This window comes from Cygnus atratus, chromosome 1 (assembly GCF_013377495.2).
Source record: "Cygnus atratus isolate AKBS03 ecotype Queensland, Australia chromosome 1, CAtr_DNAZoo_HiC_assembly, whole genome shotgun sequence".
NCBI lineage: Eukaryota > Metazoa > Chordata > Aves > Anseriformes > Anatidae > Cygnus > Cygnus atratus.
Genome location: NC_066362.1, coordinates 16,263,513 through 16,281,022, shown reverse-complemented (window position 1 = coordinate 16,281,022; position 17,510 = coordinate 16,263,513). Strand labels below are relative to the sequence as shown.

Genomic DNA, 17,510 nt, shown 5'->3' with positions numbered 1-17,510 from the left:
GGAAGGGAAAAGTCCTTAAAATAGTTATTCACTTAAGTCTCTGAAGCCATGTATTTCAAGAGCTAAAAAACTTAATGACAACTTGAAGGTGAAATCACCTGCTTGCAGTCTTCTGCCTGAAGTGGGAGAAAAATGACAAAAAGCCGATTCATTTTAAAAAGCATGCAGATACTGATCTACTTCAGGACTTCCACAGGAGATCAAAATGAAAATTCACATGCCAGCCAGCCCGTTCCTATCAAATTTGATCCAAAGCAAGCCAAGTTCCAGCCTTGACAAAGGTTTCCTGTGAGAGACAGCGTCGGCACCAGGCCCGGCTGCCCCACAGGTGCTGCCATCGTGGTGGCCCAGCCCTCGGGCACCAAAACTCTTACCTTGGTGCTGCCAAGGTGTGTTACAGCTGTGTCTCTACCATTTTCACTGCTGTTTCACAATAGGCCTGGCCAGGCTGCAAGCCTCAGGGCTGGGCAGGATTCAGGCACCACTCTCATCTCCGTGCTGCCTGCTAACGCTGAAACCACCCCTCTCTGTGCAAATGCAGTCAGCTTGTGTATCACAGCCTAGCTTGAGCATTAGAAATGCGCCTCAGAAAATAAAAATCACTGCGCCAGAGAGCCTGTGTAGGAGAGGAGCCAGGAGTGGTCGAGATCCTTGCCTGGGAGAAATGTGTGGGAAGGGAAGAGAAACATATTGTCCCCTTCAAACAGTGCAAGCTATTTGGAAATGCTGAACTTTAAACATGCAACCTCATGCTGCTTGAAGTGTGCAACCTGTTGTAAAACACCCCATGCAATTTGAATGTCACAAATGCCTACTGATTTATTTCTCTCAGAGGTACAGTGAGATTCATTGGGAGCAGTATCAGCAATTGCTTTACTGTGTTGAAGCTCTTTGCTCATCACCATGGCACAAAGTTTCATCACCATGAAACTGCAGCCTCCATTCTTTAGCCAATGTAGCTCTGCTTACCAAAGCACAGGAAGGCCCATCTGAACATCGGGAAATATTTCTTTATTGAGCGGGTGACCAAGCACTGGCACAGGCTGCCCAGTGAGGCTGTGGGGTCTCCTCCTCAGAGACCTTCAGAAGCCGGCTGGACGTGGTCCTGGGCAGCCTGCTCTGGGTGTCCCTGCTTGGGCAGGGGTTGGAGCAGCTGGCCTCCAGAGGGCCCTGCCAGCCTCAGCAGTTCTGCAGTTTATTTTTTAGTCACCTGTTCATCAGAAGTGGTTTCTTCAGCAGAGCCATGACATTCAGCTCTGATGATAAAATCCAAGTCCCTGAGCCTCTAAGGGGAATTGAGACCATTGCTAGAGAGTTTTCCATGGAAGAGCAGCATGTTACCTTACCAGTTTTCTACACTAGCCATCCTGGATTGCTGCTGCATCCAGTTTTAAGAATGTTTAAAGAAAAGCAGGGAAGCACACCTCCCTCCTACTGTAGCTGCTCACGGTGTGACCTACGCCAGCTACACTACAAGAAGCACTGGCCGAACTCTCCTGCCATGAGCAAAAGTGGGATCTCTTTGCCAGAACTGCTGAAGTCTTCATAAGGATGTTGAAAGCACTTGTGACTTCTGCATTGACTGTGCCTTAGCCAAGTGTTAGCCAAAAAACACCACCTCGGTGTTTTTTGCAGTGGTTGTTGTTATGAAAGTATTTTCAAGGCCTATTCAAAGCTATCAAGTAGTTTTACCCAGAAAACATTTTCAGAGCAGGTTCAAAAGACTAAGAAAAAGTGAGCTTAAAATTAGGGAGCTGGGAAGCAGCTGTATGCGTCCTGGTTCACTTGATCTGAGCTCCAAGCAGAGTTTGGTACCTCTATGTCCGAGACCTGATATTATCACCAGGGGGCTGGGGCATGGCCAGAAGCAGACATTTAGGTGGCTATGAGAACTTAGGAACACTTTATTAAGTTGAAGGTTTGTTGCTGGCTATACAATAACTAAATTTTGGACTTCTAGATCCCAAGGAATTTATATGTTTAAATTCTTTGAGGCATATAGGAAAGGCAGCACTACCTGGTGGAAATATGAAAGCAAAAAGCACTTACACAAGACAATAAAATAAAATAATGGTTAGAAACTAGTAGTGTCAAACAGAGCCTTAAGCTAAACGAAGTCACCACCTTGGGCTAACACTGGTTCTGAAGTCATTCACTGCTTTTGAAGACCTGTTCCTTTGGTTTCCAGGTGCTGTCAGCCACAATGGTAGCTACTCAGCAACCTTAGGACTTCAAATACCAGTAACTTGTCTCAGACCAAGCTCCTGAAGGAGGGTTGCAGCCCCTCAGGCCTGGGAGATGCCTGCTGTCTCTTGCTAGTGCTGGGAAACATGGGGTCCTTGGCTGCAGGAGGTGGTCACTGGCGGTGTGTGTGTCACCAGGAGCCATGGCAGGGAGGCCAGCAGCCTAGGACATGTCAGTGGTGATGAAAAAGAGACAGACTTGATCTCCCCTGAGACGTTGAGACCCTGAACCTGCAGCTGTACCAAAGGAGGGACAGGCCTTGTGTGCTCATCAGGCTGGGAAGTGGTAACCTTTGTAATGGTGAAGGCTGGGAACTAGTGAGCCCTGGAGCCAAGATGGCTGCTGCTCCCCCTGCAGCCACACACAGCCAGCACTGTGGTAACAAGTGAGTTGAGAGCTTTTTCCACCAAAGTCTCCATGCCAGGGGAGCCCGGGCCCTGCAGCAGCACCAGGAGGAAGCAGCAAGTGACAGCAGGGGGACATTCCCTGCCACAGGGGACAGGGGCTCCAGTGACTGACCTGACCCACTGCCTAGGGAGGTTTGCAGCTCACCAGGAGACTCTGGTAGACTGGGCTGGTGAGCAAAGGTGGCATGGTGATCCAGACAGAAAAGACCTTGAAAAACGAAATAGGCTGAAGAGGCCCCAGCCCAAACATACCCACACAAATGAGCATGATGGGGGATGTTGTCACAATTCTGTTGGGAACTCAGCTTGACAGGATATCCCTCCAGAGGGCCTGCACACCTACAAGTACAGGCTGGTGAATACACAGGAGGAATTAGGGGCTTGCGTGCAGTTGCAGGGCTACAGTCTCATTGGGATCACAGGGTGGGTAGTTCACAGAACAGGAGTGCCGTGATGGATGGGTCCAGGCTCTTCAGAAAGGACAGCTGGGAAAGCGAGGAGCAGGGGTCTCCCAGGACATTAGAGAGCAGCAGGAAGGCATGGACCTCTGCCTGGGGGGGGGGGGGGGGGCAGCGAGCTACCTCAGGGTTATGTGTTAGGATTAGGGGCCTGACCTACATGGGTGATGTTGCTGTTGCTGTCTGCTACAGACTGCAGAATCAGGAAGAACTAGGTGAGGCCTGCTTCCGACAAGTCGAAGAAGGCTCATGTTTACAGGCCCTGGTCCCCCGGTGGACTTCAACCACCCCAATACCTGCTGGAGGGACAACACTAAGGCACCAGGAGGTCTCTGGAGTGCTGATGATAACTTTCTGACACAGATGAGGAGCTGATGAGGGCAAATTGGAACATCTGTCATACAAGAAGCAGCTGTGACTATCCAGCCTTTAAAAGGGAAGAGCCAGAGGGATCTTATCAATGCAGGTTTGTGGAGTCTCCATCCTTGGAGATATTCAAAACCTGACAATATGGTCCTAAACAACAGGCTCTAGTTGCCCCTGCTTTGAGCAGAGGAGTTCTACATGTTCTCCAGCGGTCCCTTCCCATTTTTGCAATCCTGTGAATTTTACAAAAGGTGAATTTTGAAGACATGGGAATATCTGTGTCCTTTTTCTTGTACTCACAGTTAAAGCTATCTCTACCAGGAGTGTATCAAATAACAAACATACCTGTGAGTGATGTACAATGAAGTAACAATAAAAACCACACTAATATTACACAAAACATTTCTGAAGATTTTAATGGGGACATTTACTGGAAAATTCAGATGAGGAAAACATGGAACATTAACACGTTATCAATTAATGACATTTTGCAAAGAAAAAATTCAGGAAAGACAAAGAGAATATTGGGAAAACACAATCATGACCGAGACCCGTAACATGACTACCGTAACACAAGTCAAGAGCTGACATGAAGCATCAACAGTCTTTACTGTTAACCTGCACATGGCCAGGCACTCTGAATACACTTAAATTGAATCAATTTCAGCACCAGTGAAAAAGGATGGCTTTTGTCTGCTCCCAGATCTTTCGTAATGTCGAATAAATATCGAAGATTTTAACAGTCCTGTTTTTCCCCCACACACACAAAGCTCCCTGAACTGTGTGTTGAACTTTGCCAGATTAGCAGCTGGACACAGAAAAGTGTCTTCTCCCCCTTATATTTCCACACTTTGGAGAAAAGTGATTCCTTGTAACTTTTCTCACAAGGAGGAATACAAGGAATTCTTAGAAGAAACTAAGACACCAGAAAAGGACAGGAGGTGACGTGTAACCCAAGCTTTCAAATCTGCTGAAATGATCTATTCATGTTAGAGCTTTCCTACTGCCCAAACTGGATGCAATTTCAAAATTCTACACCCACTTAATAAATCTTGCTCCTGCATAGTTACCTTTTATTACTGTGTGGAAATACAGGAATTTATTTTTGTTGACTTGCTATAATGAAGTTTTATTCAAAGTGCAGGGTGTTCTTGATATACACTCAATCCTAACTGTGTATAATTTGGACAGAGGTATTTGGTTCTTCCTAATAACCACTCCATTTTGACACGTGGCACAATCCAAGATCTAATTATTATCTGGTCTATATTAAGTTAGCTATATAATAAGGAAACGCGTATGAAATTGCATTTTTCTGAAGCATGACAACGTATTGTCTCTTCCAGCCTCTGCCCTCAGTAGTTAACAAAAAATTAGTTGTGTGAAAAAATTAAATATCAAGACTGTTTTAAAGCTCCTAGATCTGTATTTCTGAATAGCAAACATTTTAAAACATTACTTAGTACAGTTTAAGAATCTAGAACATTTTTTATAAAACTATATCAGGTTAAAAATAAATATCTGTTGCTCAGTGTTCAGGCAAAATACTGGACTTAAACATCATTCATTCCTTTCCCAGAGTTCAATGCACGAGCACACATTTACTGTAAAACACACAGACTTTACCTAGAAACCAGGTATCTTCAAGTAAGGAAAAAAAAATATTTCACTTACACATAAAAGATAAGTTCATAATTTCAGCCATGATTCTTTTTATATTAAAATTCTTGTATTTGCAACTATTACTGAATAACTTCAAGACACTCCTTGATACGTATTAACATAAATACCACCACCCAGTTCAATAACGTTGTACCAAACTAGCTTCTGTTTTAAACCTCTTCAGTGCTAACAGTCAAGAGCTGGGACTAGATAGTCAACTGACCTTCAGAATGTACAAATCAATAAAAATATGTTTATTATTGTTTTTCTCATTCTCAGGCAGCAATTTTTTCACAGTCCTTCAATAAGCAAACCCAGACGCTATGTTGCTGGTTCTACCTTATCAATGTCTTCCTTCTTTGCACCCTCCTCTCGGTTTTTGCCCTGTTGCATGGTAAACACCGATGGGCCCAGCCTTAGGATCTTCCCACTGCCCAGGCATTCATCACCCTTGTAGAACACAGCAAACTAGGAGACGAACACAGGCAAAGTTTTTTTCAGCTTCTGCAACTGCAGGCTGTGCAAGACCTGCTGGACGGTGATTATATGCATCTGTATTTGTTCTAACCAAATCTCAAGAAAAAAAGTTAAACAGCACCGGAATTGCTGACTCACAAGAGTTTAAATACAAGTCTGATAGTAGACGTTTCCTGATGAACTTCTACAAGATTATCTGATAACTCTTCAGCTACTGTGGTGGAATGGTTTGTTCCAAAGAGCTTCCCTTCCCACAGGAGATGACACACATAACATCACCTGCATCTTCACTGTACCTTCCCTTGACAACTCTGCCCAGGCTACTGCGGCACTTCTCAAAAAGGAGGGGACCAAGGTAGCCTGCTGCCAAAGGACTACTGAGGCAGACCACCTGGAGGAAGCAGCTGGGACTCACATGTGGGTTCATACAGGAGAGGAGGAGCACAGACCTCCTGGCCTGTCCCTCTCAGTAAAAAGCCCAGTTACAGGCTCCAGGCAGTCAGGCGTTTCTCAAACCTACCATCCGCTCTGGCAGGAGTCTTCACAGCTCAGCTCACTTCTCTTACTTCACCCCTCTCTGTTACAAACAGCCCTCAGACAATTGGCCTCGGGATGTATCCCACAGAGGCCCGGTTTTGGGGCATGCAGGAGATGTTTGAAAACCTCTAGTTCATAATGGGATGGTGTACACCCTTGTATTAGTGGCGTGGAGAGGCATCACTGCACATTACCCATTCTGGAAAAACGAGCTTTGCTGAATACAGATCCTCGCTAAACAAATTTGAACACTAAAACCACATTACACAACCTAATGACTTCTAAAATCTATTTCTTGAGGACAACAACAGATACCAGTTCTACATATATAACCGATTATCAGAGACCTTCTCGTATACTTCTAAAACTTGTAAGCCAGCCTCTCAGAACACATGGATAACAACAGGCTACCTTAAGCTGGAAACAAACATCTTGTAAAGTAGTGGATAAATAACCAAAACAGAGCTAACTGCTCTCACATGCAAGTAAATCACTTATTTTGTTCCAGCTGTTAAAAACACTTCTCTGTTTTACTAGTTACTCTATTTTCAAACCCCAAAATGGAAAGAAAGTCACTTCTAACAACTTACCTGCCCAGGTGTGAGAGCTCTTGTTGGCTTCACTAGTGTCACCCACACACTCCCATCTTGGTTTAGAGTCAGCACACAAGGCACTGGAGCAGAAAATGGCCAAACACCTGCCAGTTAATCCTTATGTTCACATTAAAACAAAACCAACTTTCATCACCAGGTGAAGCAGATCTAAGTCAACACACCACCACACAGAATTGTTTGATAAAAATACTAGAGAAACAGAAAGGCAAACCAAACATTTCAGCTGTTTCTGCAAAACTACGCTGAACACAATACTACTTCACAAACTGAATAAAAAATAACAGAAAAGCCACAAAAAAAAAAAAAAAAAAAACAGAACAAGGTTTGATTACCCAGTGCCATCTGGTGCTGAAACCTGAAATGACATTCCATCATTTTATCCCTAACGAGCTCTGCAGGAGGTTCCTCTGCTATCCAGTGCACTCGATTTGTCCGCAACAGGTCTCTGTACAGAGCAGGGTGATTTGTTGATGGTGCCTGAAAATACAACGTTTACTCAGTGGTGACGTTTTTGCCAAAAGAGCCTAGGACTGTTGTGAAATAAAGCATGAAATCCAGAAGCAGCATCAAGCCGTAACAAAATAAAGGCAAAATGAGTACAAAACCAAGCATTTATTAGCATTTATCAGCTTCCAGGTGGAAACCTTTAATGAAATAATATGCTAAAGCAAGCCTGAATTATCAGTCTTCTACATCTCAAGAGTCATGTCACTTCTTATATTTTTTTCTCCAATCCTGTTTCTGCCTTCTTCAGGCCGAGTTCAGATCCCTTGTTGATTTGTATCACTCTTCCTTTTGTTCTAGAAGCAACAAGTATATTTCTAGTGCTGCAATATAACGAAGAAGCTCTTTCATTCGGAAAAAAAATACACAAGACAGTTTATATTTATAATCTAGGCTATGCTGCTAATCAAATCTTCAGTATCCCACTTCTGGACGGGTACTATCCTTAGAATTGCGGAAAGAACATTATAAATGCAATCCCTCATACTTTTTTTTTAACCTCCAAAACATACTGCTGTCATATGAGAAATAAAATTGAAGATGCAAGTCAGACATCTTTGCTGAAATCAAGAGGATTTGCTTTATAAAAGCAGAATTTAAAACCTTCAAGTCATTTCTCACAATGGGAAAAAGCAGGGACAAGCACTGTATGAAAACAAGGATAAATCCTATGTATTTTGTACATCGTTACTGAACAAAATTGAAGTCTGTACAAAGGGTGGCCTGCCAAGCCCCAGTCACTCCTTTGTTGGGGAGGTGTTGCACACACACACAGCCTTAAATTCTTAGTGGTCCTGTCTGCTTCCTCTCAACTCTGTTTTGATTACAATTTTTTTTCCCTCAGGCAAGTCAGCAAGTAGCAACACACCTCATTATAATCATATCAGTATCAAAATAACTTTAAGAACAGCAGGAAACATTAACAAAGCTGGTGAGGTGCAGAGCTCCAATCACCTCTTATGATTAGTCATTAAAACACCAATGATTCACAGTAGTATATTCTGCCTCAGCTTTCACAACGATAAAACTATTACTGGCTATTACTTCCTTTACCTGAAAAAAAAAATAGCAAAAGATAATACACCAAGACAATACACATTTTACGTACTTTGTCATAATTATTACAGAGAACTCTTATTTTTTTTTGAGTAAAAAATGAGAGCTCAGTAGACTGGTTGAGCTTTTCCAGCGTTTGCCATTTAACTGGAAAAAGCTTGCTGCCAAAATCTAAGGCAATCTTCCACTCACCGAAAGCCAGTCTGGACAAGGTGTTTCAGACCCGCAGATGCTGCGCTAGCTGGCACTTGTTTCCCCCAATAGGAGAGCCAAGAATTCTGCCCAAGGTAGGATCACATTCTGTACAGCAGGAGTCATGAAATGCTTGCATGAGGCATTCACAATGCCAGTGTTAATTAACTCACCACAAAGATATCTCCAGTGCTGACATCTTTATCTACAACAAACCAAGCATCCTTCCCATTTGTTAGCCCAGCCCTCTGGCCTATTGTGTAGAGGAACCAACCTAAAAAACACAAAAATGGAGTGCTGCTAGCACTTTTAATCTTTTACTTTCAAAAATATATTAAAAGCATTTCCCCAAAGCTTTACCACTAAGCAAAGAATAAAGAACCAAGTGTTTTAGAGAAGTGTGCCAATCACAAGTTAAGCCAACATCTACTTGAAAGTTTCCACCTGTACCTGAAGCACACAATTTCAAACTAAGCCGTTTCTACTATGGTACTCTTCCAAAAGCCAAACTTTTCTCTATTTCAGTTTCGACTTGTGGTTTTGCTATCAGTCTTACTAGTTCCCCTTACTACTGTATGTAGCAGTAGGACATCCCACTTCCGTATGTTACGCGGGGCAGGAGCTCTGTTCTGGCAGTCAGAGCTGAGGAGAGAGCAGAGGAAGCATACAGAAGGAAGGGAGGAGGTGACCTGCCCATTTCTGGCGATGTCCTGCTGGCCATCACCAAGGGGCATGATTTTTCTGCAAAGTTTAGATACTAAAGAATCTGGAACTGAAGCAGTCATTTTAAAAGAATTACGTGAACAATGGTCTCTTGGTAAATTAACAATTACTTAGTAGCAACAGAGTAATCCTAATAATTTCCACAATTTACTTCCTTGCAACATGAAACAAAAAAAATCAAGCATCAGTTGTAGTTCACAGCTCTACATACCGTTCAAAGCAAGCTTTCCATGATTATTAGAGAAATCGAACTGGAAAAAATCTTTAATTTGTTTGGAATTTCACAAACTTTGTCGTTCTAAATGTAAGCAATATTAGTCCATTTCTCTAAAAGCAGTTATCGAGGTGGGTTAGCCAATTACCTTTGTGTGTTCCCAGCACCTTCTTATCCTCAATGGAAACGAAGTTCCCTGGTCGAGGTTCTAAATACTACCAAATAGAAAGAGATTTAAGTTAAAACATGGCCCCCAAATACTCAAAATATATTTCAAGTTCTGTCACTACGTTCTCTTGGAGTTGGAAAATAGCTGTTCAACAAGCAAGCACTGTTCAAGCAGCTTACTGCTTCTTCCCTCGGGCTGCCTGAGGGAGACAAGCAGGAGGGGCAGTCCCCATCAGCACGAATTCTGTGCTTCACTCCCCCCATCCTCATTTACAACAGCGAACAGCAGGTTTCAACCATTTGCCCCTCTCATATCCCAGTCACACGTCAGAGCCCAGCAGGCATAGGAGTGAGTTCGCTGAGTCCTGCTGATGCAGAAAGTGATGGGCTATGCACTGGTGGAGGGGCAAGCTTCCTCATACAGGCTGCTGGTGTTAGCTTCTGGTAGGCTTGGGACTGCAAAGGGAGATGCTACATAGTGCCAGCCACCAGCTGGCAGAGATTTTTCCGTAGACAGAACCAGAACAGATCACAGAGATTGCCGTAGGTTTAATGTTACCCACCTCCAGAAGGAATTTTTTGAAGTTTCTTTCACCAATGAAACAAACTCCCATACTCTGAAAAGGAAAAGTGGTACTGAATCCATAGAAAAGCAGAGAAAGCCATTGGAAGTAACGTATATTACTTATCTCATAAAACGAACAAACCCACAACATCATCTCCAACATACGTAAACAACTATACAGTAACAGTGAGAGCCATGAGCACAGGAGAGAAATAATAAAATATAAAACACATGTTTAGTAAAGGCATACGTTAAAACATCGGTGACTATATTGTACATATATTATAAACAGAAGTCTCTTTCAGATAACGTACAAAACTGATATAAATTATATAGATACAGTCTATGTCTTGAAGTAAAACTTAAACAAGCAGGTTTTCCTTTCAGTTACTGCCTACATTCTTCAGATAACCATTTACGTGGAGAAATATAAAGATTTAGAGCAATCAGGACTGTATCAGCACACAATTGCTGCCTCTATCATGTTTGTTAGGATCAAACCATGAAGTGTAAGTTCTCAGCCAGGGAAACAGATCTTTTTTTTTTTTTTTTTTTGACAAAGTGACTGAAGACCAGTAGGACTCAGTCTCAGTGAAGACATATTCAAAAACACTTCTAGTGCAGAAGCCCTTGAAAGCTACGGGAAACAAACGTCAAGGCTTCTCACCTGCTGTAACAGAGAACACTTTCCTTAAGGCTTACAGCTTCCTATCTCATTCACCCTCACTTTAGTTCTTCTAAGACGCAACGGCACACAAATTATCTGCAAGCTAAAATACAGAACTAACCACAAACTCATAGAAGTACTTTTAAGCAGGCAGACAACTACAGAACTGCTTCCCAACCTATTCTGTTATTGTTTGCTTAAACAGCTGATTGATCAGAGATTAAGGTTCAAAAAGTTCAGAAAAGTCCATTTCAGAGAGAAATACAAATCAAAAGAGTTTAAGTGTTACCATGCCTCTTTTTTCTTTAGCACATGATGAAGGCCATGTTCTGATGCTATCTTCTTTACGAAGCTTTTTGTTAAATCCCCTAAAGGAAAAATGGTTTTCCTCAAAGCATCCTGGGAGACTTGACTTAGAAAGAAGGTCTGGTCTTTAAAGAGGTCAGCTCCTTGAAGGAGTTTTACAGCTGCAAAGCACAGAACACAAAAAACAATTCAGTAACTGCCTTTAATATTTCAACTTCTTTTAGGATTTTGTTCAGTAATCAACATTTTAATTTTTATTATTTCCAAACACACGTGAAAGACAGCATTTTTCAGGGCTTTCAAAATCTAATTGAAAATGTTTGAATATTTCCTCACCCCTGAAAAGATACAGAAACATTCTGATCTTCTACAATGCAGAACCCGGAAAAAAAAATCTTACATTGCGCCATCGATTACACTACTGCAAGTTTCACTGGCAAGAACATTAACAATATTAAAGATGAAAACAGCTCTCACATAAGGGAGAATGAATATTTAAACATCCTAGAGCATACAGTTTTTAAAATAATTCTGCAAATAAATCACACTGCTATAAATCAGTGATGTGAACAGTCACCACAGTTATTTCCAGTGGGTGATCTAAGGAGAGGAAAGTTTGACTTCCTTCTTTCATATAAAAAAGTGAACAGTAAATGAAGCCTCCTGATAACCCAGATGAAATAAATCCAGTGTAGTTTTTCAATCATGTTCTGTCAACTTTCTTTAAGAGCTAATAGCTCTGGTGATGTACAAACTCTACTGGTGCATTGCTTGGCTCAAGTGAACACTAACTACGGGCCAGTAGCTCAGTCACAACTGTTACTACAAATTCTCAGTAACAGGGCAGGAAGCCTGCTTAGACTATTACAAGACATTACAACTGTGAATCAGGCTGCCACAAGGACAGACCGTTGGTCCCACTGGAGCCATTTCAACTTCCCAGAAATAAAATCCAAGACAACGAAACATATAAAGCCCCTTAAGTCCAGAACAAACAAACGAAAGTCAAGAAGCTGTAATATACAAACATCACCGTGGCAGCTTTGCAAGAGAGGAAGTTTGCAGGTTTCTTTCCCTTCGGGTGTACTATGTGCTTCATCAGTGCTTCAGCTGAGTTACTTTCCTGCATTATGGCCCACAGCAGAGCTATTTGGGAGATACCCACATTGCCATCCAAACTGCAATAGTTCCATGCAGAGTCAGACCCAGAACAGCATTAATCAAGCTGGCTCAGGTGCTGGTAACAACAGAACCACTGTGGTGCAGGTATCAACTTGTGATTATGTACAGCCACAGGCAGGCTATTAAAGTGAAGAGCAAAAGCTGCTGCTGCTGTTAGTACCTTTGCTGAGCTGGGAATTACAGCCTTAAAAATGTCTACACTTGCTGCACTTGTACCTTTCAATTGCAGTGTAGGCAGAACCTTAATCTGCCTGGGAAAATCTGGCTTCTACAGGGGAATGGAGAAGGCACTGAATGAAAGATTCTTTTTTTCCCCCAGTAAAATAATACTGGAGTCCAATTACTGTATAAAACAATGTTATTAATTTCAATGTTTCAAAGGTCAAATCTAAAGATACTACCTAAGCATATCCCCATGATAAGGTCTATTATATACTGAATAGCCAAAGAATACATTCATTAAAAAAAAGGAACACATCAAGTAATTTTTACATAAGTCACTGAAAAACTTGACAAAGATTTCCTGAAATACTGCTCCAGGGTATGGAAGATAGCCCTGTCTCCTTAATCCACATTACAGCTCCTCCAGAAAGTCGATTATTCCTGAAATGCTCATTCTTACCCCTCTGCACCTGGATTAGCAAATGTAATGCTTGACTGGTCAGTGTAATTTTCAGTGAGGCAAATCTCCTGTTTTTGCCCGATCAGCCTTCTAGAGGCTGGGGTTTAATCAGTAATCACCATGTGTGAAGTCGCTAACTTCCCCAGTTCTGTGACACAAAATATAGTTCAAATTTCTCTTCCATACCTAGGATGAAATATAAAACTACTTACTATTTCTAACTTCAAACCGGTTTCTGAAAAGCCCTTGTGGTCTTTTAGTATATTTCTGATTAAAAACTTCCTCATCCTCCAGTGAGGTCCTAGCATAATGCCCAGTAGCAATTGCATCGGCTCCTAGCAAGGAAAAGGAAAAAAAAATAAACAAAAAACTCACAAAGGCACATACTTGAAATTCACAGTGTAAAGCAGGGCTATAAACATCTAGGAAAAAAGCAGAAAACAACGAAGGAAGAAAACCTAAGGAGAAGTCTTATACTGACAGGCATCACACCCCTGCTATTTAATCAACGTGAACTGTTCATCAGCATGCTGGAATTTGTGCTTTTGTACTTTAAGGACCACCTAAGAATGTAAGATTTAATGCTCAGGTCAACATGCATCCCTGAATTAAATCTGCTCCTAAATATATAACGGTAAATTCAAACCCAAATACTTTACAAATATTGAAATACTGCCACAGAGATGCATGATTTATGCAAACGACTGAATTCCTGTTTTTCCCCACCTTTCCAAAAGTTGCTACCATTTTAGCATTTCCCCCGCATATGCTGTGTACTGACGCACTTCAAAGAGCCTTACCAAGGTTATCCATAGCATAGTGAAGAAAGTAGTTGAATTTTATATGCTTGTTACACACAATATCAGGATTAGGTGTCCTTCCCAATTCATACTCTTTTAAGAAGTCACTGTAAAATAAAGAGTCACATGTATATTAACATTATTAACACTGCACGATACTCTCCAAGACAGGAAGATCAGTTAAACGTGAAAACTTGAGACCCAGTCATATGAAGCATTTTATGTAAGAGAGAAAATATCCATCAGCTTTTAACCTGTAAAAAACAACGCTTGCAGGATTTTCTCCAGACTGAGGGCATGGTCAAACCATCATTCACAATCTTGTACAGTACAGATGATTTATTAAATTACCATTACTCAGGGGAGACACAGCTATCCACTGTGCACATCCTACTCACCTCTTACAAGAGACTTATTTTTCAGAATTAAAAAAGCACCTGATCAATTTTTCAAAGTTTTTCAAGCACGCACCAGGAGATTATGTGTTCCAGCTGCAAGGACAATAGCTTAATCTGTGAGAGCATACCATAAGTAGTCATGGGACCTTGCCTTAACTTTATAGACGTTTTTTCCTGCCTTTTTTTTCCCCACTCAGAAAGTAAGCATAGTTTCTCATAGTCGAATTGTAGTTTTTTACACTTTCATGCAACTAAAATGCTTAGCATTATTCGCTTGAAAACATTTAAATAACTACTAATAAAATTAAATTAGCATACAGTGATGCACAGAGATAGCAGAAGGCCCAATGTTTGCTTTAATTTGCTTGCCCTCAGTGGTCACTCAAGTCAAAAGGGACAGAGGGCAGAGCATGGAAAAGAATCTTTACCTGTATTTAAAAGAACTACTGAATCTCTCTGATGCAAAGACATAAAACAGACTCTGTACAGACCATGGGAAAGACAAGACCTGAGATAGTTCTCTTGATAAAAGGTGGTTTTTGGTGAATAATCCTTTAAAGAGAGACTTCAGGGAATAAATTCAAGCTCAGCGATGACAGTAAGGAAAAAAGGCTTCTGAAACAAACCAAGATACTTACAACACGTTGTTTGGGAATGCCGTACTAATAAATGATGAGTAGCAAAAGGAAAGCTGATCTTCTGTGATCTTTGATTCATCATTTACAGCCATCCCCCACCCCGCAAGAGTTTTAATACCATTCATTCATTCTCTCACACCAAAAAGGAAAATGGAGTGAACCTTCCCAGAACAGGACCATTTTCTTCACTGAATGTGCAAGAGTTTTGTGTTTAACTTGATGCCACTGCAATGTGGCACAGAAACAGCACAACTAAGTTATTCCTCAGTTTCTTCTAAGACAAGGTAACAAGAGCACTACTTAAAGGAGGAGGAAAATGAACTAATGTTGAATAAGTAGGAGAGAAATTTAGTTGTTACACCAATACCTCCCTTCCAAGAAAATCCTTCAGCTTTCTCCATGCATAACTTTCTTCCATTACAGTGGAACAAAGTCATAGGAAGAGCAAATCTGAACATCCACTTTAGAGAACATCATCAAATTTGTCAGAAATTTTAAGAAGGCTAAGTCATGATTGCTCTGTGGTAAACTGGATTCAGTATATACTAATATAATGTACAATGCACTGCATAAATTACACAAACAAGGATAATAGCATCCCATGACATAATTTTTCCTCAAGCTACAATAATGTTGGGCCGGTATGTAGGAAAAAGAAATGAGCTGCAATAATGGAATTAACGTGCATTCATAATAACTGTAGATAAACCTATTAATTTCAAAATTAACGAGTGTATTAAAATCAACGGTTAAATCGTGACGTTAAATGTGAATGAAAGAGAAAACAATTCTGCGTTTAAGAAGCGTCACTACTTCCTTTTAGCACCAATTGTACTGCAATAAACTGCCTTTACCATCCTCACTTTTCACAGCAACGTGGCACTACGTTAATCTATTCCTGAAAGACCACCTGTTTTAAGTAGGTTTCTACCTGAATACTTCATTCCAATATTCCTTCACGTAGGAAACCTGGTGAAAAGGGATATCAAGCTTCTGACAAACCCGGTAAGCATCTTCGCAATCTCTGTCGACGGAGCAAGCTCCTTGCTCATCCAGAGGGTCCCAGTTCTTCATGAAGACGCCCGTCACTTGGTAGCCTACCAAGGGAAGGCAAGGAATGACTGATAAACTGAAAATCTTATAGCGTAGGCCTTAAGACTGTGTTTTTCAAGGCAACTGTATCCTTCAGAAGATGTGAGAAACTTTGTATTATGCATGCACCCTGCTAGGAGTTTCACAGTACAGCTACCCCATAATATTTTCGCTGAGGGCAGAGCGATAGCTGACACCCAGATAAGCCGTTTATGAAATCCCCACGGCGACACCACACAATGCCGAGTTGCTTCGGCTTCCCCCTTCACTGCCGGCTCCCTGAGCCCTGCCTCCCCCTCTCCCTCAGCCCCGGGGGGACCCGGCCGAGACCCGACGGGGGCCCGGCCGCCCTCGCCCACCTCGGCGCCTCAGCAGCAGCGCTGCCACGGCGCTGTCCACCCCGCCGGACACCGCGCAGGCGACATGGCGGCCCGCCGCCGCCAGCAGCATCGCCCCGGCCAGAGATCGGCCCGGCTCGACCCCACCGCCCCTTCCTCCCCGCCGCCCGCCCCTTCCGCCGCCATGGCGACGGGGGCCGGGCTTAGCATGAGGGGAGCGAGCGGGGCTGGGCGGTTTGTGGCGAGCAGGGGGAAGCTTTTCTCGGCACAGGGGGTTGTCTGAGGGCAGGTGGGACGGGAGGTGGGTGGAGGAGGCGTTCTTAAGGTAATTAAGGTGTAAAAGTTAGAGAAGGTGGCCCGAATTTGCTGCCCTTGACCCCCCCCGCGCAGTCAGTGGGAACCACCTCTGCCAGCTACTCATCGGCAAAGGACTCAAGTTGTACCGGATAAACCAAGCCGCAGTTAGACCCGGTGAAAATATTAATGTCTAGGATCGATTGCTTCATGTTCGCTACCATTTAATGAGGCAGCAGCTGTGCCACATGCCGCAGGATCCAGGTCTGGAGGTCGGGGCAGCCCCCACCCATTGTGGACTTACTGCTGTGAAGTTTGGGCAAGTGACCTGCTCCTTGAAGGTGAAAAGTGGCTGAGTGGGATGTATCTACATGCCTAGCTCTCCTTCAGATATCAGTGAATCCCACAACTATTCAGCTGGCCTGATGCCTGCTTTAGGACTGTGCAGGGATATGGTTTGCAGTGTAGCTGACACAGCCCACTGAGAATTGCCAATGAAATAGTTGTTACAGTCATCCCCCAAAACTGTTCTTAACTGACACATAACAGTTGATTCTCTCTCAGTTTCTGAAATAGGGCATAACCTAATTTTAAAAGAAAATCACAAATACACCAGTAATGTGAGAAAGAGGGTGTGTGGTGTTTCGTTGGTTTTGGTTGTTTTTAAAGTGTCCCTCTTTGTTTTCATTTGGAACTGTACAAAGAACTAATTTCTGCACCCTGCTTAAAGGCTAGATGAAGACATGGTTTGAGTATTGCTTTAACTGAGCAGCACTGACTCATAAGTGAAATTTTAGTAAATGCCTTGGTTATCCATCTCACTTTTTGCAGAGGGAAAGCAGGAACAAGCAAAAAAAAAAGTACAGAAATTCTACATCACAGTGGGTCATACTTAGTAGGAGGGGGTGGCAGGGTTGTTCCCTCTGACTCAGAAGTCTTCATAACCTTGCCAGAAGTCTTGGTTCACAAGTCTGATGCTGCAGTAA

General features: G+C 42.4%; 1 protein-coding gene across 2 annotated transcripts; it reads right to left on the bottom strand.

Annotated features, from left to right (window-relative positions):
* Positions 1-3,873: 3,873 nt before the first annotated feature.
* TRMU (tRNA mitochondrial 2-thiouridylase) lies at positions 3,874-16,385 on the bottom strand. 2 transcript variants are annotated; one of them, XM_035549288.2, is made up of 11 exons: positions 16,252-16,385; positions 15,732-15,897; positions 13,765-13,871; positions 13,177-13,299; positions 11,149-11,321; positions 10,186-10,239; positions 9,603-9,669; positions 8,691-8,791; positions 7,098-7,242; positions 6,742-6,824; positions 3,874-5,605 (listed from the first exon to the last, which is right to left on the bottom strand). In XM_035549288.2, exons 1-11 carry the CDS (start codon positions 16,340-16,342, stop codon positions 5,459-5,461), a joined length of 1,257 nt encoding a protein of 418 aa, XP_035405181.1. In that variant the 5' UTR covers positions 16,343-16,385; the 3' UTR covers positions 3,874-5,458. The 2 variants fall into 2 exon arrangements, with proteins under 2 accessions (XP_035405181.1, XP_035405182.1); XM_035549289.2 differs by having other exon boundaries at positions 15,803-15,897; positions 16,252-16,271.
* Positions 16,386-17,510: the final 1,125 nt, after the last annotated feature.